At 42.6% G+C, this 22,459-nt stretch overlaps 2 protein-coding genes across 2 annotated transcripts; one reads left to right on the top strand and one right to left on the bottom strand.

The window, feature by feature from the left end:
- Positions 1–1,368: 1,368 nt before the first annotated feature.
- Positions 1,369–7,184, bottom strand: LOC105560302 (coatomer subunit beta'). The gene is made up of 8 exons (XM_012009303.1): positions 7,058–7,184; positions 6,335–6,686; positions 5,316–6,254; positions 4,998–5,233; positions 4,584–4,922; positions 3,897–4,496; positions 3,196–3,507; positions 1,369–1,756 (listed from the first exon to the last, which is right to left on the bottom strand). The coding sequence occupies exons 1-8, from the start codon at positions 7,058–7,060 to the stop codon at positions 1,718–1,720; spliced, it is 2,820 nt and encodes a 939-aa protein (XP_011864693.1). The 5' UTR covers positions 7,061–7,184; the 3' UTR covers positions 1,369–1,717.
- Positions 7,185–7,887: 703 nt separating this feature from the next.
- Positions 7,888–12,869, top strand: LOC105560298 (serine protease inhibitor dipetalogastin-like). The gene is made up of 8 exons (XM_012009296.1): positions 7,888–8,139; positions 8,280–8,462; positions 8,877–9,020; positions 9,821–9,973; positions 10,788–10,952; positions 11,245–11,442; positions 11,790–11,951; positions 12,499–12,869. Exons 1-8 carry the CDS (start codon positions 8,091–8,093, stop codon positions 12,528–12,530), a joined length of 1,086 nt encoding a protein of 361 aa, XP_011864686.1. The 5' UTR covers positions 7,888–8,090; the 3' UTR covers positions 12,531–12,869.
- The last annotated feature ends 9,590 nt before the right edge of the window (positions 12,870–22,459 follow it).

Here is a 22,459-nt window from a genome sequence, read left to right as displayed (position 1 = left end):
TACCGGTTGACGCACTCCGGCGGCGATGGAAGAATTGTCGTTCGATCAGCGCACGTTATTATTAAAATAATGCGACGAGCGTTATTTTAATAATGTGCGCTTCAGAATTCATCTCCGGTACACGTAGGAACGTCTCGCTGTCGAAGCAATCGCGCTCGCGTTGGAGTTTTACACCGGGCTGCGTTCAGCAGAAAAAGCTACTTTGCAACCGTTGTAAAAATCGCGAATCTGATTGGCGAATGCTCTTAATTGTCGCAGAAACTAAGGGCATACTCCAATCAAATTTGCGAATTTTACAACTGCTTTTTCTGCTAAATGCAGCCGTTCGGCGATGGCGATAATTTAATTAACCGCGACGTTAACGTTTTAACATCAACGTTTTAAAATAATTCTATTGCGATCACGCTACATATTGGTTTTGTATTTTATATATTCGGGGACGTTGCGGTCGGCAAATGTGCAAGTTCATTTCGAACATTATGCAACGGAGAACGCGCGCTTCCCGCGCGTGCAGGACAATGATGCATAATTAAATTGAAAAAAGAAATAAGATACATTATCAATAGCGTTTTATTCTCTCTCTATGAAAAAATGTGCGCTATTTCCTCGGTCACTCAGACAAGTTTAACTCTTCGCGCCTCCTTTTCCTGTTGGCGTTAATAACGGGTATATTTTGCCTCAACACGCACGCCCGTTCCTTCTTTCGTGAGTGCACGGCCGGGCACGTACCGGCTCGTGCTAACTGCGCCTCTTTGTTTTTCCCCCCGGCACCTTGTGACACGTACGCGTGTATCGATTCGACTCCGCGCTTTTACGCACGCACTCCCCGGCCGGCCCGAAAATCCGAAGGGAAATGCAACGTGACGAAATACGCGCAGCTGATGTCCAAAGTTGGAAATGCACGGCGCTTCGCCCCTCGGCAATTTTAGGATCCTTTCGCGCGAGTGAGAGAGTTCATTGTCCAGCATTCGTGAAGTATCTGCGCACTTTATCTGTCTAAAGCTCATTTCTACCAACGCAGTTCAATCTCGGTTCAACTTACTTTTTATATATTTTATACTTTATATACTTACTTTTCTAGCTTTACGAATTAAAAAATATAAGAAGTGATTTAAACCGAGATTAAAGTTAATCTGCAGTGCCAGAAACTGGCATTAACAAATTAAAACTCCGTTAAGGTCCGCTTCAAATTGATCGAGAAATAATATCGCGTCATTTATTCGTGCCTTCACGAAATCGCACTCGAGAAGAAATCCCGTGCCTTGGACGTACAACTGGAGACCTATTGGCGTCAAGAAATTATCGCTAATAAGGATTATTTCTAATTTCGCAAACTTGGCTCTTTTTTTTACAGATGTACTACACGTGTTTGATAAATCAAGGATGAAACGGTTTTACTGTTTGCGCTTAGGAAACGAGGAAACGGAAACGTCAACGGTAAAACGGAGCGTACAACGGGCATATGTTATACTTTCCGTATTATTTATATTAACAATATATTTAACTTTTAATTATTCGCTGGTGTTAACCAAATACGGCAAATACGTTGCATTATCTTCGCTAATCCATGCGGTGATACAAACACACTCGCGCACAGGGGTAAGTTTTATAATCTTAATACTCTCGTCGCTTTCCACTTTTCTCGCGGGGAATGACTGATGACAGAAGGAGAATGAAAGTACGACGGATGTACGCCATTCATCTCCCGTTTCAACGGTTAATCTTCTTCGAGAAGATCATCATCGAGATTAACACCCTGGAACAAAAAAGAAGTCAATCATTTTACAAATGTTCCCCAATGCTTGAACAAACTGCCACGGAACATACTCAATCGTCGTGTTTGTAAAATAATTAAAAAATCATTTAAATTTTACAATCCCTTTCCTTCCTCTCTCTCTCTCTCTCTCTCTCTCTCTCTCTCTCTCAAAATCGTAAACGCGAGAAATATCGAAACGCAGGTATTCCTAAATGCACCATTGCGAGTGAATGGGAAAAAGGGAGGCAGAGCGTGACAAAACGTAGTAATGGTCGGAACCTTATAGTAGGAGGGGTACAGTTCGACTCCGGAGTCGTGTGTTATGGCAACAAGTCTGTAAACAAAATGCGGCGTGACTGCCTCGCAGCAAACAAGCCCCCCGAGGCCTTTCGCAAAAGCTCGCAGAGAAAAAGAGAGAAAGAGAGAAAGAGAGAGAGAGCGAGCGAGTGTGTGTGTGTGTGTGTGTGTGTATACCACTGTTCTCCCGCGGCCCGTATCAGTTACACCAGGGCCGAGCTTAATGATCTGTCGCCGATTTTCGCGTTGCACATATGTGCATGCATCATGATACAGATGAGGCTTGTATAAATCTAAATGTCTAAATTCCTCTCCCGAGAGAGGGAGTTTAACTTGGAGAAATATTTCCTTCGATTTCACAACGTTAGTATTAAACGAAATCATCTAATAGACTTAAGCCCGGTTTCACCAATGTCGCTTAATTTTACGCTTGGCCTAATTCGTTCTTTGTCCCTTTCCAACTGCTACCCTAGAAAGAGACAAACGTGAATTAAACTAAGATGAAAGCAACGTTTGGTGAAACCGGGCCTTAGAGTGTCTCGCTCAACAGGATATTTCGCTACTTTTTTGCATTACCGTTACTTAAATCACTTGCACCACGATTTTATTATTATTTTTCAGCGACGCATTAATCGCGTTACACGTGTATTTGCTTCACGATATATAGTACGCGTATAAGAGTTATGTAAATACGACGTGCATTTCGGTGTATTCCGCACGTGCACGCGGGATTTATGCATGTATGTACGTCGCGCAGCCCCTTTCTTGCCGTGTTTTGGTAATGCTATACCCGTCTAAAGTTACGTTCATATTTAAGAGCATTAAACCGTCGCCTAATTGCAGGCCCTCCGACTCTTATTTGTTCGCGCCTCCTTCGCCTTCGGCTTATCTTCAACGATCTTGCCGCAAGGTTCGACGCTCGCGTTACAATTTTTGTATATAGATTCGCTTTAAAGTAAATCCGATCATTTTTAACCGTAGAATGTTCCTAATTATAGAACGTACGTTCTTCAAAACAAAAGGGAGTACGAAGAACCGAGACATGTACGGAGAACGCTGGCAGAGTTAAAATTATCATACGTATGTCCGAGCATGTGCGTCGAGCTATTTTAGAAATGTTACGAACAATATACCACACTCACTGTAGTATCGATATTATCGTCGATCTCCAGATCGATGTCTAGGTCGTCGTCGTCCACCGTGAGAGGCCTGGCACTACTCGCGGGCTTGGCCGTCGCTTTCTCAGGTACTTCTGGATGCACGGTGGACGTGGTTGCTTTACTTAGGAAGACGCTGTCCTTTATGCCCGATATCGAAAGATCTTGCAGTCTGTCGAGCATCGCTTCGGTCGACTTCTCCTCGATCTCGACGATGCTGTTCACGCCCTTGTATTGAAATGCGCCCGACTGCTCGGCGGCCAGCATCTCCTCGAACGGTTTCCGCTCGGTGTTAGACTGTAAAATTAATATACCACATTCTCCCGGGCTGTAACGACGCGATAACAAAGATGCGGGGATGTGAGATTTGGATTATCAGTAACGAGCGTGACCCGATTTTATCACGTGATTACGAGTACTGCTATAGAAATATTATTCAACTCCTTCACGGTCCTTTTGTTGCTGTTATTATACCTGTCGCTCGCGATTGAGACGAGCACTAGATTGGCCTCGGCGCGGCGATTTGCGTCGTGTTAATGCTATCACAGTTTATTGTTTTTCGATCAATCGCCTTAACGCGCTACTAATCGTTTATCTCGACGTTCGCCGCAATCCATATCGATAACTGAGACTCTAATATCGGATTCTTCTTGTTAATATCGTTAGTACTTGTAACGCAATCGTACCGTAACGGTAGGAAATGCAGAAGCTGGAATCTTTCTCTTGCTTTCCTCCCGCAAGAATTTCTCCACCTTCAGGGCTTCTCTGTATCCGGGGAAAAGATTCTCGTACTGTTCGGGATCCGCCAAACTCTGCCCGGCTTTCTCGCTCACCGCCGACAGTTTCTCCTTCCACAGTTTGATGATGGAGGAGATTTTACTGGGTGCGTACGTCCTGGCGAAGAACGCGGCCTCGGGAATTCTGTCGGTCTTGATCAGGATGTCGAGACATTTGTCTACATCGCCCAATATGAAGTTCGATAAGAAGGAAATGTTGTTCTTGCCCGTTTCGTTCGCCACCGTGCCGAGCTTCTGTATCATGTCTGCGTTCCCTGTGCTGGTCGCCAGTAACAATAGGCCGCCAAAATCTTGCGCCTGATGCAGGCACTCTTGCGCCAGACAGAGTTTGCCCTTCTGCGTGGCGAGGGACGCCAGTTGCCGCCACTTCTGCTGGCTGTTCGCTTCCTTGGCGAGGATATGCGCGGTCGCGAGATTCCCCAGCGCGAGCGCCAGCTCGAATCTGTGCTCGGGGTCCGTCGACACCGCTAGAGCTTGTTCCTTGAAGCCCTGTAAAATGAAGACGAGGGTGAAAACAGTTCTCGCGATGTCATCGTCGATGCGACAACAAATGTATCGTTATATTAAAGCACACACCTGCTTTTCCAAGAAGTGAGCTACTCGCGTCCGATGTTCCTTCGGGACAGTCGGTAATACTCGGTTGGCAGTTTCGAAATCCTTTCGCATGACTGCGGTCTGATACTCTAGCACCGACAGTAGCAAGGAGTACGAGACGACCGATAGTTCCTTGTCGCAAAGATACAATCTATTGTCTCTCGGTACGTATCCCAGCAGGTACATCGGTCTGTCCAGATGGGAGACAGTGACCACCTCGCCGCCGACGAAGTAATTAATGCGATTGACGCTGTTAGTGTAGATGAAACAGTCGCCGACCCACAGGCCGGTTTTCACCACCTCGCTCATCTCCGCTATCATCTGAAAATATTATTTATAAAGATTAGAGATAAAAAGTACAACAAGACAGCATGCAGATAAAACGTACGAACGTACCTCGAACGCATTTTCAATGTCCTCGGCGTTTTCCGTGGCATTGGCGACCGCATCCGCGTGATACTTGAGTATAAAATATTGGTCCGACGTGGCTAGTGCCACCAGCGAGGCATTCTCGGCCCAATACACGTGCGTGGGTTGTATGTCTATGCGACGGATCAACTTCAACGTGTCCCAGTCGAAGAAGGAGAGGCCGGACCCGGACGATACGCCGAGCAGAAATCCACCAAAAATGCCTGCAAGCGACAACGATTACGTTAAGAGTCGAGTCGACGCGGAGAGCGAGAGAGAGATGGGGCGAGAGCAACGACGCCATACCATCCGCTCCGAAATCCGGCTTGAAGCTTTTCTTCTCCTTGAAGTTTTTGAAGACCTTCACCGTCGTGTTACTCTCCCTCACCGCGTACTGGCTCGAGTCCGCCGCCCACACGAATTCCGACGCCTGCCCGAACGCCTTGTTCCTCAGCGCCATCGACGTGTATATAATGTATTCCCCGTCGCCGCAGACCACCAGGAAACGGCCGTTCGGATTGTGCTGTATGGTCTGCGGGTATATCTCGCAGGCGCCCATGTCCTTGACGGCCAGCGGCAATCGCTCTCCGTCCTGCGCCTCCTCACCCAACGCCTTCAGGTTCACCTGCTGGATCTCGCTGTGACGCGCCCACACGATCTTCCCGCCCAGCGAGTCCATCGAGACGGCCGGCTCCTCCCGGCCGACCTTCACCATGACGCTACCCTCGTCGTATCCGATGGCGACGTTGTTCGAGCCACGCATGCACGCTATGGTCCACACTCTCTCGAAGCCGTAGTTGAGAGAGGACTCCAGCCTGTACGTTCCCGCGTGCCATATTCTCACGGTGCCGTCTTCCGAGGCCGTGAGAACGATCGGCAGCTCCGGATGGAAGCACACGGCGGAAATGTTCTGCGTGTGGCCCTCCAGCGTCTGGACGCAGGTCTTGTTCTGATAATCCCATATCTTGACGTATCGGTCGTCGGCCCCCGATATCAGGTACGGCTTGTCGCCACCGTGGTAATAATCCACGCAATTCACGCCCTTCTCGTGACCCTCGAGGGTAAAGTTGGCCGTGGGCGAGCCGAGCTGCCACACCTTGACGGTTCTGTCCAGGGACGCGCTGGCGAAGGTGTTGTTGTCCTTCGGGTTGAATACGATCTGCATGACGTAGTGCGTGTGACCCTCGAACACTTGCTGGCAGATCCAGGACTTCTCCCAGTTCCACAATTTTATCCACATGTCATCTGTACGGAAGAAACGTCGCCGTGGTACAAACTGGCCGGGGGCAAACAGTTCAACGCAGAGTCACCGTCGTTCGACTTACCGCTGCTCGTGAGTATGAACGGCTGCGTCGGATGCACGGCGATACACCTGACATAATCGCTGTGGGCCTCGAACGAGTGGACGCGCTCCAGGGTGTTGTAGTTGAACACCCGGATCTGCATGTCGTCGGAGCCGGTGATTACCCAGTTCTTGCGGGGCACGAACTTGGCCGTGCGCACCGGCAGGTCGCACACCTCGAACGTCTTCACCAGGGTCTGCGTCTCGTGGTTCCAGATGTTGACGTTGCCCTGGTACAGCGAGCACAGCATCCATGGCTCGGTCGGGTGGAGATCGACGCTCTTCACCCGGTCCGACCTGGCCGTCAGCTTCCGCTTGATGTCCAATCTTAGAGGCTGAGGGAAAGGATCCTCGATTTACAATTCGCCGTGCGAGTACGCGTTTTTTTCTTTAAATTTCCCGTCGAGATTGTCGCCCTACAGTTTTTATTCCAAGGCTGCTTGACACTACAAATGTTTTCAAGCGCCTTTCCGCTCCTCTCTTTCAATCGGGAAAGAGGAGCACTTTTACAGCATCAAGTGGACTTGAATATTACGTTTACGATTCGCGCTAAATTTACTCCTTTCCCGGAAGAGAAGCGAGACGGGAGGCGGACGTGTTTTTACGTGGAGGACAAACGTCAACGCGAGACGAGTGCCGTTACTCCGGTAACACGAGTCGACTCCGTTCTACCCGCGTACCGTATCGCCGACGTTTCTCTACGTACCATCTCGTTACCGTTGATTAATCACCGCGTCCAGTCCAGCAGGTGGGAAATAATCGCCGCGATCGCATTAACAGAACCCCAAACACGACACTCCTGCTATGAAGTTAGGACGTGGCCTGTGCCACGAGCGAAGATGGCGCCGGCGCGTCACGCGCCGTCCGTCGAATTCCGCGCGAGAATGAATCTTGCTCGGGCGCGCGATCTCGAGCTGTCCGAGCGGTTATCGACGGAATGCCATTGAGCAATTATTAACGGAGCCTCGTTGGCCGCAGCGAACGTCAGTTTACCTGAAAAGAAAAATATGAGGTTAGATTACGTGAAGACTCGCTCGGTAAATCGCACTCGATGGATAACATTTAACTGTCCTCACGTTGGTAACGCGAACAATTACCTGCCGATAATGCAAATTGCTCTACGATGCACTATTAAAAAAAAATTAAAATAATAAACAATAATTCGCAAACCAACCAAGAATGGCGTGTCTTTTCTTTTGTCTTTCAAGCACGAAAGAGAAAAGTTGAAATGCAAATTAAGGGATTGAGCGCACTGTTAATATTTTGTAATTACACATGCACACGATATCAACGTGATATTAATAAATAATCATTGAAAATAACGAGTCTCCCCTTTTCTCTGCTGTCAGTCCTTCTCAATTTGCGTCACTCCTTTTTAATTGACGCTGACTAATTCGCCGGTGGTATCGACGAAGGCGAGGCATTACGTAAAACACGTTTTACCCGTGACGTGTTTTTACGCGGCGAAATATTAATTTACATGACAGATCACGTTTAAATCAGCGGGACAAATTGGCGGCGCGGGGATCAATAATGACGCATTGTTACGATTGATTTCGCTAGCGTTGCCTGGCAGTGACACGTATTCGATATCGAGTTTCCCTGATTATTACGGCGAGAGGAATGCATAACAATATATCCAATCGAGACGAAAAAAAAAGAAGAAGAGCGACGCAGGTGCACGACCGGGCATTAGTCGCGGCGGGTTCTTCAACGAGCGAAACTGCATTCGCAGCATAATGTCGTTTCCACTTGCGCGCTGCGTCTCTCCTCGCCTTCTTATTCTCGGTAGCTCGGATTTCATTGATATTTCTCGCCCGAGTTTAATACGACTTTTATTAACCGATCTCACGCGTAGATATATCGATTTTCCCTCGAGAAAACGCGAAAGAGATTACGCAGCGAATTGTAAAGGAAATCTTTTGCAGCGATCGGGATGTGCGGTAAATTGGGACTCGCGCTTACCTTGGACGACAGGATGGCACTGTATCAGAACTGTACGATTTTCGACAAATCGGATATGTACGGCGGTCCGGTGTGCGGCGACAACGGCGTGACGTATGCCAACAGCTTTTACTTGGATTGCAAGAATCATCACAGTCGCGAGACCGGTAAAGTGCATCTTGTTTTTCCAATTAGAAAGAAAAAGCAAACGTCGTGTTGCGCATATCATTTTGGAATCATAATGAGATGCTAATATAAGTCGTGCTTCATGAATATATAAATATGAACATTACAAGTCTTATAAAGTATTATAAGTATATATTTAAATGCATTAATCAAAAGCAAAGTGTTTCTTAAGTGTGTCACGGATTTTTTTTTTATTAATGTATTGGTTTCCACATATCGACAGAAACTAACGACACGCCATAGCGCGTAAGGATCACGTGAAATATTGGAATAATAATGAGACGTTGATGCATTGTAAATAAATTGCAGGCCACGCAAAGGGGTTTACAGAAATATAAAAAAAAAAATGCCGTTTGAAATTTTTCCGACCGTCTAATTTAACATTTTCTTTTTAGTTGCCACGTTGCATTCCGGCCCGTGCTTGGAGAACGAAGAATATTGCAGTGTCGACCTGTATTACGAGCCGGTTTGCGGCTCGGATCAGAAGATTTACACTAATATGCAATCTCTACTGTGCGTTCGTCACAGGCACTCGAGGGGTAAGCAATATTCACCGTCTCACTTTTTACGCGTATATTTAATATTTATTTCGAGCGAGTTTCAAATTAAAGTTGACGAAAGTTCGACGACGCTAACTTTAATCTGCGTCGTAACGTTTCTCCGAGTCCTTTCCTTATTTTTCTAAAGTTTCCTCAGTTTATTAACTGTTTTGTTTACCAAGAGGGATATCTTTTACCATTTGCATTTGTGTTGCGTTTCTGGCTAACTACGGATAATTTAACGAGCATTTAGATCTCATTCTTACACGGAGGGAATTTTCTTTTAAAATTTAAAATCGCGTAATCGTGGGACAACTGGCATTTTCAAGAACTTTGTGAGAGTTTTTTGAAATTTTACCATACACTTTACTAGTAAAATGTATACTGAGTATAATTTCTAGTAAAGTATATGGTAAACAAATTAATAAAACTCGTATGGCTCAAATGTGATGAACACAAATTTGAAGGAATAAAGGACTGAGAGCCGTGACAGGGTGTTAGTGTCTAAATATTTTATTCTAAATTTATTGCGAATTGTATATGGTAAAATTTCCAAAAACTCTCAAAGTTCTTCGAAGTACCAGGTTGGCCCACGATTACATACTTTTCGGGGTAAATTTTAAGCGGAAACGTAAAGAATTATTTAACGCCAGCCATTGGTCGTCACGCAATTTTTCTACATTGTTTAAGAGGAAATTCTCTCCGGCGTAGAAACCCGAAAGATCTTACAATTAGCGCATTTCGTATTTTCTTTAATCGCGAGCATTTTCACTGCCCATTCAAATTGTTCTCTGTTTCAGACCTGACAGCCGTGCCAATGACGGACTGTCCCCAGAACGATCACTGCTACCGAGGTGGCACCAAACATTACGGGATGAATCCGGTCTGCGCTAATAACGGGCACAGTTATCAAAACGCGGCGCAGCTCAAGTGCCTGCAACGATATAATCCCGGTAAGGGATTACGACGAAAGTTATGCAGAAGCGTTTAGTTATGATTCGCCTAATTGCCGGCAAGTAGTCGGAAATAACGTTCAAACTCCTCCGCGCGCCGGTACCTTCGCGCTCTCTTAAGTCTCGCGACGCGACGGTGCTGAATTAATTTAGAGCCCCGCTTTGAACTAAATGTTTCGCCGGCATAACCCGGTTATCCCTCTGCGGACGATGGATTACGATTTACATCCGAATCAAGATAGTTTCCCGTCACTGTGACAGCCATGCAGATTCAAACGCGATTTTCTATTAACTTCATTAACGCGCGGAAGAATCGTGGCGAAATATGTATATCAGATTTATCTCATATACGCGGAATTATCATAATTCTTGGAAGGGAGAAATTGGAGCACTCAGAACAGTCGCGGCGAGGGTTAAAATAATAACCGTAAATTTAGATTTTATTATAAGTATGCAAATCATACGAGAAATCACACAATTGGAAAATATCATGTGCGTATCGCAGCCATTGCATGCTTGATTAGTCTTGGAATACACTCACCGTGAAAACTTACATGTAAAATTTCTTGGGTAAAAGTACAAATTTATATATTTCCGCTATTAATAACCGCTGCACTTATTATGTATGTGATTTTACATACTTTTTACCGTGCTCTTTAAAAATCAATCAATGAATTTATCACTGAAAACAATGAACAGTCGCTATTTTCCAGTTATAATTGCAAATCAGTGACTATTCACGGTTTTCAGTGATAATTCATTGATTGACTTTTCGCGAGCACAATTTCTTAGGATCTCTTTTTTATTTTTCTAGAATTGCAAATTGTTCACGACGGCGGTTGCCACGTGGAATTTGTTCACCAGCTTTATGGCCAGGCGGTTTGTGATCTCGCGAAAGGGAGATACGAGTGGAATCCGGTCTGCGCGTCGGATGGAGTCACTTATCCGAATCCTTTTGTCTTTCTTTGTTATCGCTCACGTGAGTAATAAAATATTCTGCCACGTAAAGCAAATAATTCTTGCAATATTCCACAGAGAAATAATTGTACGCAGATTTTGCTCGTTTTAACGGAAATTTTCATTTACCGGTCGAAGAATATAGAAATAATTTTCTTTATGCAACAGTCGTTTATTCATAAAGTTCGTCGATGAGTTTCTCCATTCAATAGCTCATATTTCGCGCACGCGGTCTGCTTTTTAATTTGAGGAGCGCGCGAATGCGATTTAATTTTTAATACGGAAATTCTGCGAATGCACTTTCTTTAATTCAGATCTGAAAGTAATTTCCAACGGGGAGTGCGACACGCACAGCCACGAGTCCTGCATACAGGCGCACACGAACACGACGGTTTTGCCGAACGGCGAATACGTGAACGACGCCTTCACTACGGACGACGAGGTTTGCGGGAACGACGGCCGCACGTATCAGAGTATACATCACTTGCAATGCCACACTCGTCACGATAAATGTGAGTCTTGCGTCGCAAGATAGATGGCAAGTGAAAGACTCGACGCTGAACAGAATGCTATTTCGGGGTGCATCCAAGCGTGGGTCGCGGCCCAATTTAAATACATCGTCGACTAGCGTCTCTCGAAATCCAGCCATTTTCATTGCGCTCCAATTATTCGTGAAGTTTCGAAAATACAGATAAAAATTGCTCGCGAAAAGTTTGAATTTCGGCAAGCTCTTTCCACGAAGGGATAATAAGCGGCTCTCAACGTTAGAGGGGAAAGATGTGATTTTACCATTTTACGTCATTGATTTTTCATGAAGTTGAATTATTACGCGAGGACAATGATATCGCGCGTTCCGCAGATGTGTTTCTGAGGCATCACGGATCGTGTTCCGGGCCGGATGACTACCCTTGCGGTTCGGTACCGGAAGAGGAGCACAGAGAGCCGGTGTGCGGTACCGACGGCAAGTCCTACGTGAGCCCGGAGGCCCTTTGGTGCGCTAAATTACGCTCCCCGGAAAGAGGTGAGATTTGTAACATCATACTGCGTATCTGTGATAAATCCCGGACGAATTCTTCCCTTCACGCACCGTTCGTGTTCGCGCCAAGGTATTTTCACTCAGAATTCCCTCTTCGCTCATTAACCTGCTTACGCCGCGTAAAATTGCGCGCGTTTCGCGTAATTTCGACTTTGTCCCGATGTGCGAGCGTGGATTTTCGACGTAACAGGAAAAACGCAATTTTACGGCAATTTTGGGGACTATCCGGGTACATCGCTGTTACGTACGCGAGAATGTCCTGCTGTCGCGGCATCTCAAACGGCGGAAGAAGCGATCCCGCGCGATAAAATCTATTGAGCACAATTACGTCGCAGGACAAATCGCGATATTCGTGTGCGACGTTGACGACGCTGATTGTCTCGATTAAGATCGTAACTCATGCAGCCTCGAGTGTTGAAACGCGACGATAGAGAATGCAGGAGGACACAGTTTACTCTCGGGATAGAGGCGTTTCTCGATCGATGACCGATCGAACTTTCCAAGGTGGTTAACGAGACGGTTTTTGTTGCAGGCATTGCTTACAGGCACGACGGTCCATGCTAACGAAGAATTGTCAGGATTGTCAGGAATTATGCGGAAGAATATTAAGCGCGCGGTAGAAACGATATTATTACGCATACCCGAAGGAAAATACTCGAATCACATATGGAAGACGAAGAAGTTTTCAATATTTGTCATGGACAAAGGAAAATATAGTTTTTCAATTTTCTCATCGTCGGAGAACAATACGTTAGTGCTAGAAGAGCGTTTTGTTAACCTTAAAGAAAGAGTTAGAATAAAATTTTAGAAAATATAAGAATATTGTAATTTATAATAGCACTAAATAGAATTAATTATAATAATATATTCGATTAACTTCCCAATTTTCTAGCCTGCGTTGTTAAATACGGTACTTACCCAGCGAGAAGCGAATCGTCGATCGATGTCGAAACGATGTTGAGTCGACGTCAATTTGACGGAGTCGGTTTCGATTCGACATCGTTTCGACATCGATCGACGAGTCATTTCTCTCGCTGGGTATTGCCAAGTTGCCTCTTTTAGTACATCTATGCATTTAGTTTTATATTATTTCCTTGTATTTTCTTGTGAATTTCCAGAATAAAATCGTGTTACATAAAAACGGCACGACATACCTAAGTATATGTATAAGTACATGGAAATTCACAAGAAAATACAAGGAAATAATATAACACTAAATGCATAGATGTATAAAAAAATCGATAACGTTAACAAATTTATATGTACGTATATGGAAATACATAATACTTATATTTACATTTATAGAAATATATATAGGATTGTATCTTTATATGACAAAAATAAAATATTTATTGCGTATGCAAATTATACAATATTAGAAAAATCAGCAACTAAATTTTAACCAGGTCCTAAATGGCTTTTACGTTTCTAATCGATTTAGAAAAATAAAACTGTTAACGTTCTCTACCATAACTTGATTCCCCTTTAAATTTTTAAACTTTCCTCGTGTGCATCGTGAATGTTAGAGAATCGATAAGATGATAAATACACCGAGGATAATATTGCTCGTTTGTTCAACTGTAGATCCCGTGCGCGCAATCTTTTTTTTCGCTTAAAGGACATAAATAAAAAATAAGCTTCAACATTCCCGTTCCAATTATATCAAGCGCCTATGTGGCTCTTATTTTCCTTACTATTTTTAAAGAAGATTGTATTTTACTTCCATTTATCCCTAACAGTTTGTTGCATTATCGCTCGTGGAATGTACACGTGGGTGGTATATAATGTGTAAATGCATGTGAATGTTCGCATATATCGAGTTCGGGTCGGTAGGTTTGGGTCGGTAGGTACGCTAAGCCCAAATGACTATGCGGATCAGTCATCCCTGCGGGATGCGCGCATGATGCAAGGTAATCTCGTAGAACGTCATCTATAATTTATCCGAACGGTGTTTTCACCGTAATGCAACTACCATTTCGAAGAGAGAAACATACGTTATTTCGAATAGGTTAAGGTCGTCTTCAGAGCTATTTTTTAAACAATTGCCGCGGCCCCGTAAAAGGTACGAAACGCAGGCGGAGGAAAAAGAAAAATAAACGATAAGTGGCGACAGCGTGTTACATATATACTTTTGAATAATTTATATACATCTCACGTTTAAGAGAACATCTTGCCGTTTTATTCGGTGAGAGTATCAATTTCGCATCGATCCCTTATTCGTGATGTATAATGCGCGGTAATATTGAGTGAAGAATTTTTTTCCCCCGATACCAACAGCTTAAACAATTTGTCATACGATACTTTTACTATTTTATAATAATTTAAACGATTTTCAATTAAATTTTGATCATTACTTTTGCACGAACTTTTTCACGTTTTTTTTATATATTTCGAAATTATAACTTATATGTACCATTTTTAATCTTTAAACCTTAAAAGTTTTAAAATGGTACATACCGGAATCTTAAATTACCAACATTTTTTCTTTGGAGATATCTTTGAATTGATTTGACAAAGTTTATTTCTTTTACACGATTAAGAGAGTTATCGATTTTATATAAAACGCAATTTTACCAATTTTGTGTCATGTTCCGCGATCATTGCTGTGAAAACACTTTCTTAACTACACATAGCTCAATCTCTATTTAAGGAACTTCTATTTGATAAAAAGGTAATGAGTATTAGTTACCGATAGATTATTGATAAAACTGATATTAAAAGCGGTTATATGAAGACAATATTTTATAAAACTCAGTCAAAGAAATTTAACTATTGGCACACACATATACTATATTTGACGAAACTCAAAGAAAATGACCAAGAAGCAAAAATAGACAAAGTTTTGACGTAAAATAATGATCAAATTGATAAATACGCGACGAATGATGCCGAACCGATTCTAATGTATGCAATTTTAATAATGTAATTCCCGTTTTGAGAAACGTTAAATGTTTCACAATATCGCGTCTACGATTTCACTTATATAATGTCGAATATAAACCGAACGATATAATTGATGAACGCGCGTATGAAATTCTAATTCCCGCGCTACTTTCAACGGCGCATGGATTTTAAAAGTGATAAAAAAATCGAGTGAAAACCGCGTTATTACCGCATTAAGTGAACGATAATTGACTCAATAATTTGACCAGATCAAAATCCCCCTGCCGAGTGCACGTCGGGTAGTATCCGACGCAGAGAAGTACGATCCGTATGATGGAGAGTGAGCTATGCTCTGATTCTGTCATATTCCAATTTGGAATCAATCTGCGGAGGAAAGTTAAGAGATCCGTTGAATACCAAGGATCCCGCTGCGGGAGGAAACGAATCCCGAACCTTCCGGTTGCTCCCGATACCATCATTTCGGTAAAGGATTAACAACTATCGGCTTTTCCCAAATATTTGTATAATGTATGTTTTCAAAGTATTTTAATCGGCATCTATTATCTTTATAAGAATAGATTTTCAATCAAGACCGACGTGCTAAAATATATTCTCTCATTGTTAAGAATTAGAAAAAAAGCATGGATAGAATCAGGGTTGGGAAGTAACTCGTTAACTTAAAACTTAACTCAGTTGCATTTTTTCGATAACTGTTTAAAATATAATCATCACTTATAAATAGGCGAAGTTTCTTCACCGAACGCTCCTGATTCAACATCAACACTCATGGTGACGCAATTAAGAGCGAATTAATTAATTAATTGTCACAATATGATGACTGCGATACTTTATTAAACAGTCCCGAAATGAAACGATTGTGCCACTCGCCCGTTACATGCACTTAAATTCGTCGCGAGATTCGACAATATTCATATCGACTCCGCGCTGGTACAATGCAAGCTGATTCAGTAATCGATTGAGAAAACTATCTAAAAATACACTCGAGATACGCGCATAAATTTCGTGAGACATAAATGCAATTAAACGGACCGCAGATCACATTCCGTTACTTGATCCCACATCGTAACACGCGCGACACTTGTTGACGAAAATACTTGTACACGAAAGTTAATTATAATCACGCGGCACTTTACGCGACACTTCCGACGTTAATTGTCACCGACACTCTACTGTATTTCAAACATAAACAATCAATTGAGATCACGGGTGAATGTACGCGACGCGATCAAAGCTTGGCACTCTCGTCGCGTGTCACTTCGATTGCCCACATGCGAATAAATCGCGTAAAGTACGCTGCTCGACCGAGTATTTATCGTTTCGACACTTGTGCGAATCACTGAACGCAAGAATTAGTTAATGCGGAAGATAATTACGTATGCGAAGAGCGATCGAGAATGGTCCTGACGCTACGACACACGGAATGACTCTGAGCTCTCTGCCGCTCCGGTGACCCCGCGCGAACAAAGCGTGCCGCGTTCGCCGACAAAAACGTGTCAGTTCGTTATTATTCTTTGAAAAACATTTTCACACTTAATTGTAATATACATTTTTCGTGAAAATTTGAATTGGACCACTGATTATGTCGAATCGCCCCGTGTCTATCGCATTACGTTTTATCGCGACGATGGATATGCCAGCAACTCTAATTGCCTTTAAAGCTTGATTAAAGATTTATGAAATAATAATAAATTTAATACTACAGTACACCCGATTGCGTAACAGGCGGAGTTAACCTGCCGCGATGATTCAAGAGGCGCTCGGAATGATGTCAAGAGAATAATTTTTACGTGCGTAATTCGTCTCTTCCAACTAGATATTTATTATATCTAATTATTAATTTTCCAAAAACATCTTCACAAAAATTAACTTTCATAAAATTTAAGAGGTTTTTCTTCCTCTAAGGGCCGGTTTCATCAAACGTCGCTTAACTTTAATCCTAGTCTAATTCATGTCTGTCTCTTTCTAAAGCAACAGTTGGAAGGAGACAAAGAATGAGGTAAGCTAAGCTTAAAGTTAAACAACGTTGGCGAAACCAGACCTATAAAGTATTCTTCACTTATCGAGATAAAACGACCCGATTAATGACCGAAACTTTTAAGTAGATAAGAAATAATATTCACCTCAGGGTTGCTTCGCCAGGCCCTCTCTTCCTCTCAGAACCTTTCGTCACGCAGGACACTCACCGCACGACTGTTCAATATTTCGCGGTTCAGAGCCAAGTAATAGTACGATAATCACGATATCTTGTAAAGACACTCCCGAGATGAAACGACCGGCGTAACACGGCCGCGCTTCCATTAACTAAACCCGACATTCGCCGGGAAATTCGAACGTTACATACCGAGGCCGCGCGGTACAACGCGAGTCAAGCAGTCGAATCGCATTCGCGAGGGAACCGTTCGAAAACGTACACTCGAGACACGCCCGCGGTACAACTCGTGCGCGTAAATTCCGCGAGATGCAAATACAATTAAACGGTCAACAAGGATACTTCATTATGTAAACCGCAGGATTCGCGTACTCCGTCACATTAAACCGCACCGACGATTCGCGTATTATTCCGCGCTCGCGAAAGCGGTGACCAAATTATTTTCGAATTAATGAACGATCGGAACCGCGTTCGTGAATCCGTCGGAAGACAATCGTCGTCCGTTTAATAAATCGTCACAAAACGTTACTCCAGCACACCGATCAACCTTTTCGTCCCATAAGATTTCTATAACCCACGTGAGACGCGTGCAGCGACCAGGTACTCGATTCTCGAATTCATTCCAACGAGAAACGTATGCGAAAATTCTGCTCTTACAAAAAAGTTGCAAGTTGATCAACTGTTCGCATGGTTTTTAGCCAATCGACTTTCAACTTCTCCGTGAGAGCAGAGTTTTCGCATACGTTTCTCCTTCGAAGGAATTCAAGAAGTCCCAGCGGCTCGTGAGTCGACGCGAGCGGCGGGAATCGGTCGGTCGCGGAAACGAGTACTCGTAATCCCCACGATTGATAACGAATGCCACATTGTTCCAACGCCTGCGGCACCATCGCGGTATGTTCGGCGATGTAAAGCTAGCGCCACACTATGCGCGATTCGTGATTCGTCGATTCGCCGTGCGCAATTCGCCATTCGCAGTAATTCGCTAGCCGAGCGGTGTTTTGACGACAATAGTGGCTTTCGACTAATATTGAAACTTGACTAATTGTAGACTTATGATACAAGTCCTGCAATAACGGGTAAAAGTTCAAAGTTGTCCAAGTTAACACGAACGAAACGACAAATAACAAATGACGAATGATAAACTGCGAATCACATAGTGTGGCGTTAGCTTAATACGCATTACGCACGGAGCCGCTCGCTCGACTACCTGTTTGCTCGATCGTCGGGACGAGAATGATAACGCGGTGACCTGTGACGCCAGCGACGTATGTACACACGAAGACAAGGTCGTCTCGCCGGCAGTATATAATATTCACATGACAATAACGTTTACAATATTATACCTAGTGGAACGGAATTAATATACACCGAATACTCCGTTTCCTACACTGAGAAAAATGCTTTGATTGTATCAACAAGATATGTATGATAGAATGTAGCTTGGCTAAACCAAACAGAATTTCTAGTTAGCACGATAGGGCTCGACATTTCATAACCAGAGGTTTGCTAGACTTCACTACACATCTGGTAAATCCTAAAGGAATTCTGATTCGTCCATCTTCTATGTTTTTTCGCCAGAACTCTTTCTAGAACTATTGTAGAACTCTCATGCGATAAAAATCCTAGCAGAAATAATTAGGAAATCATCCGGGGACAAAGTGATTTGCAGCGTGAAGTTAGCAAATCAGTTTGCACTTTTCAATTTAGCCAGAACTATGTGTTTAATGTATCAGGAACTCTAGAACTATTAGAAAGGAAGTCAGAACTCTCTACAATTAGTGATTTTCCACGAAATGAGATGCCAGCTTCACACACACGGTTACACGATCTAACGAAGAAGTTTGCATCAAACAGATTTCGCTCCAAGGGCAATAAATTCATGATGGAGCCGGCGGATGATGCCTCTTAATTTGGTAGCAACCCCGCTATCTTATATTAGGAACTTATCTCGTAACATGGGACTTTCTTCTAATAATACACGTGGATTAAATTAAACTACGAGAATAGAGTTCCATTCTTAGAAATTAGCATGCCTTCTTTAAGCATCGTAGCACACTTCTTATTTTTAATTCATAAGACAGCACATTGATTATTGCTCAGGTGTTCCTATCCTCGGAAGTGCTCACATGCCACCGGCAATTAATTTCTACATTGGGCGAGATCGCTTAACGTGCCGAGCAATTAAATCCGCGCGGGTCTCGCGTGTAATTATCACATCAAGTCCGGTTCATTACGGCCCCAGAAGACAGATTATCTGTTCTACTGATCTACTGAAGATTCCTTTTCTTTTCAGTCTTACATTTCGACATACAACCTTCGCTTTTTGCCGCAAATTTGCTACTACGGTATCGCACACGTTCGTGATACAGCGAATAGGCATCCCTTTGACAGCTCCAAAGGATCGTTAGCAGAGATTTAACCCACTCTATTTATGCTGCGCACTTGGTTAAATGTCCGAGATCTTGAGTACAATTTATCTAATAAGACGATCGAGCTATCGAGATGTCAATATAAAGTTTATTTTGCGTCAAGGGGCAACTTACAGTAGAAATTAATAAAATTAATTTTGTTACGTGCCATTTTTAAGATGGAATAAAAATGTAATAAAAGATTTGATTCAATTCCGCGTATCGTTGCGTTCTGACGATTACGCAATTGCCAACGTAATTTAATTGACGATTGAGTTTCATTTTTGTGATTTACTGCACTCACGTAATTTTATTCTTCTCAGAATGCAAAACCGAGCTGAAATCAATTTTATAATATATTTAACAACATTCGTATATTTCAATTTTAGGTTACGCTATCCTAGATTATAAAAATTATCTAGAGTGTAGAAATTACAGATCATTTTTTACTTATTAAAATAAGAGAATTTCGGACAACGTTGTGCACATGTGGGACACAAGTGCCTCAAAGATAATCACTGTATCGCGAGATAACAGAGCACTTTGGAGGCGCGCCGAGAAAGTGGGTTTAGCGAATTACTCTTCCATGTACAATTTTAGCCCGGGAAGTCGGGATTTTCAGAAACGATCGGAAGTCAAAGCGCGCCTTACTCGTGAATTATCTTTCGTACGATCGTCAAAATGTCATAAGCCACGTTCTAGTCGTCCATTTCGCCCGCGGGTAATTGCACAGCGTGATTGCGACGCAGGGTAACGATCGGAAATTTTTGTCAATCGGTCTACGGCGCGATAGCTACAGCAGGAAATTGCGAAACGATCTCAGGCTGCGACAAAGCGGGCTAAACGAGGGAAGGGAGAGAGAACGCGTGTACGATTGTCCCTTCGCGGATGATCGGTGGAAAGACGCGCGAGCCGTCTCGTCAGATCCGATGTCGCGATTAACGATGAGAACGGATTTTCTCACGAGGCCCTGACACATTCCCCTGGTGGCCGGGCAGCCTCATTCTCTCGCGTATATGGAATATGGAATGGGTCGAGCAAGATTGCGCGTGACGCATTTTGTCGTAGATAAGCGTACGGTAATGTGCCGCGACAGGTGCATCCTGTTTCCGCGCGAGCGTGTCTTACGCTGCGGGACCGACGTGTAAAATGGCAACTTAGAAAAGTAGTCAGCTCCGAGAGATGTTTAAATAAATTATGAATCTTTGCTGGCTGAATTATTTTACGTGACATGATTCCAGAGCAATTACGATAATTAATCAACGTAAATGATTTAAAAATGAAATGAAAGACAAGACATTTTGCTATATTATTGATAAGTGAAGGGTAATAATTAGAAATTAATCAAAGATTTTTCGCGACGAAAAGAAAATGCTCTCGTTTTGGGATACTTTCTACGTAATTCCCATCTTAATTTTGATCTGTAATTATTGTACGGAAACGCATAATTTCTCAAATTTCTAACATTAATATTAAAAGGTTGATAATTGGTATTTACAACGCATTTATGTAATTCCTTCATCGATGCAAGTATGTTGCAAGAATTTAACACCAACTCGTCAGAAGATAGCTATGTAAATACAGAACGTGCGCGGATGATGGAAGAATAAACGATAATAAACCGTGTTAAATGAATTATACGCCGATTACACGCACAGCCTCTGCATTTAGAAGTTTATGTACGATTTATCTAGATACCGTGACGCGATCGTGTTTTACGAGCGTAGGAAATAAAAGCCCTCTCTACTGAAACGATTAAATCTTTAACGAAGTTATATCGTTCTATTACAAAGAAGCGTTTAATTGCACTGTTTATCATACACATTTACGCGAGAACTTTTTGTGATTTTTTTTTCACGTAGGTACATTTGATACCCACATGTTAATGTTAAACTCACCTTTAATTCTCTTGTCTATAAAAAAATTTTAATTAATTCTTATCCCGCAAACTGAAAGAAACGTTTAGCAAAACTTTCTGCTACGAAGATCAAAGGCTAACATTGGTCCCTTTAATCCAGTTAGTATAAATTAATTGAAAATATGTATTAATATAAATTTTTGCTTGTACGGCTTATCGCGCCGCGTGGATACAATGCGTGTATGTACGTGGTACGTGGTGCGACATAGTAAACGTCGATCGAGAATGTATTTTATCGCGTTGAGCAGATTTTAAATTCTTGTGCGTAAAATTGCAACGCGGTATTTCGTATTTGAAATGCAGCGAGGGAGAGACAGTAATTTTCCCCCTGTATTTTTCCCCACGTGATATAATTTTTAGCATCCAGTAACCTTCCAATGCGATATAAAGGGATGCGCGAATAATAATTTTATAATCAGGATAACAACGGAATTCCTAGTTACAACAAAATTTTAACTGAAAATCTTGAATTTATATGTATTTAATTGATGATTACCTAATCTTGTTCAGTATGATTTTATAAATGCTAATTGATGTTTAAGGTACAATGACTACTTGGCATCCATTAATATTGAAATATTATATTGTAATTCTATATTTGGAGTTAAATTTATTTTAGATTTTATGTATAAAACGATATGAAAGAATATCGATTTATCTAGCTTAATACATTTGCCTTTCTAATTTGTCACTTTCTAATTTATCCATTGCTGTAAATTATTATTAACCGTTTGACTGCGGACGTCGTTTGATCGAGCAGTGCTAAACTTGCGATAAATTATCGTGGTGTCGAATCGATGCATTACATACAGCAGCGCTGAGATGCAACTCCGTTTTGGTAAGCGTATTTTTATCGTGCAAATACATTTTGCAAACCACTTAACCGGAATTTCCGTGACCTCATAAATTTATTACGCCGTCGAACAAAAATTTTCGGATAACAGCACGATCCATATCTCTTACGAACGGACGCGTTTCGAAGTTGGATATTTATAAAAGATAATTGGCCTAATAGTTTAATTTAATTAAAGTAAAGCAAATAGAAAAAACGGAGAAAATCAAATACATTATATATATAGCAATATAAAATAATTTATATTCTAATTCTTTTTCG

The sequence above is a fragment of the Vollenhovia emeryi genome, unplaced genomic scaffold (genome assembly GCF_000949405.1).
Source record: "Vollenhovia emeryi isolate VEMERY1.0 unplaced genomic scaffold, V.emery_V1.0 DF939234.1, whole genome shotgun sequence".
NCBI lineage: Eukaryota > Metazoa > Arthropoda > Insecta > Hymenoptera > Formicidae > Vollenhovia > Vollenhovia emeryi.
The sequence above is the reverse complement of the archived record's forward strand: the minus strand, read 5'-3'. Positions and strand labels throughout refer to the sequence as shown.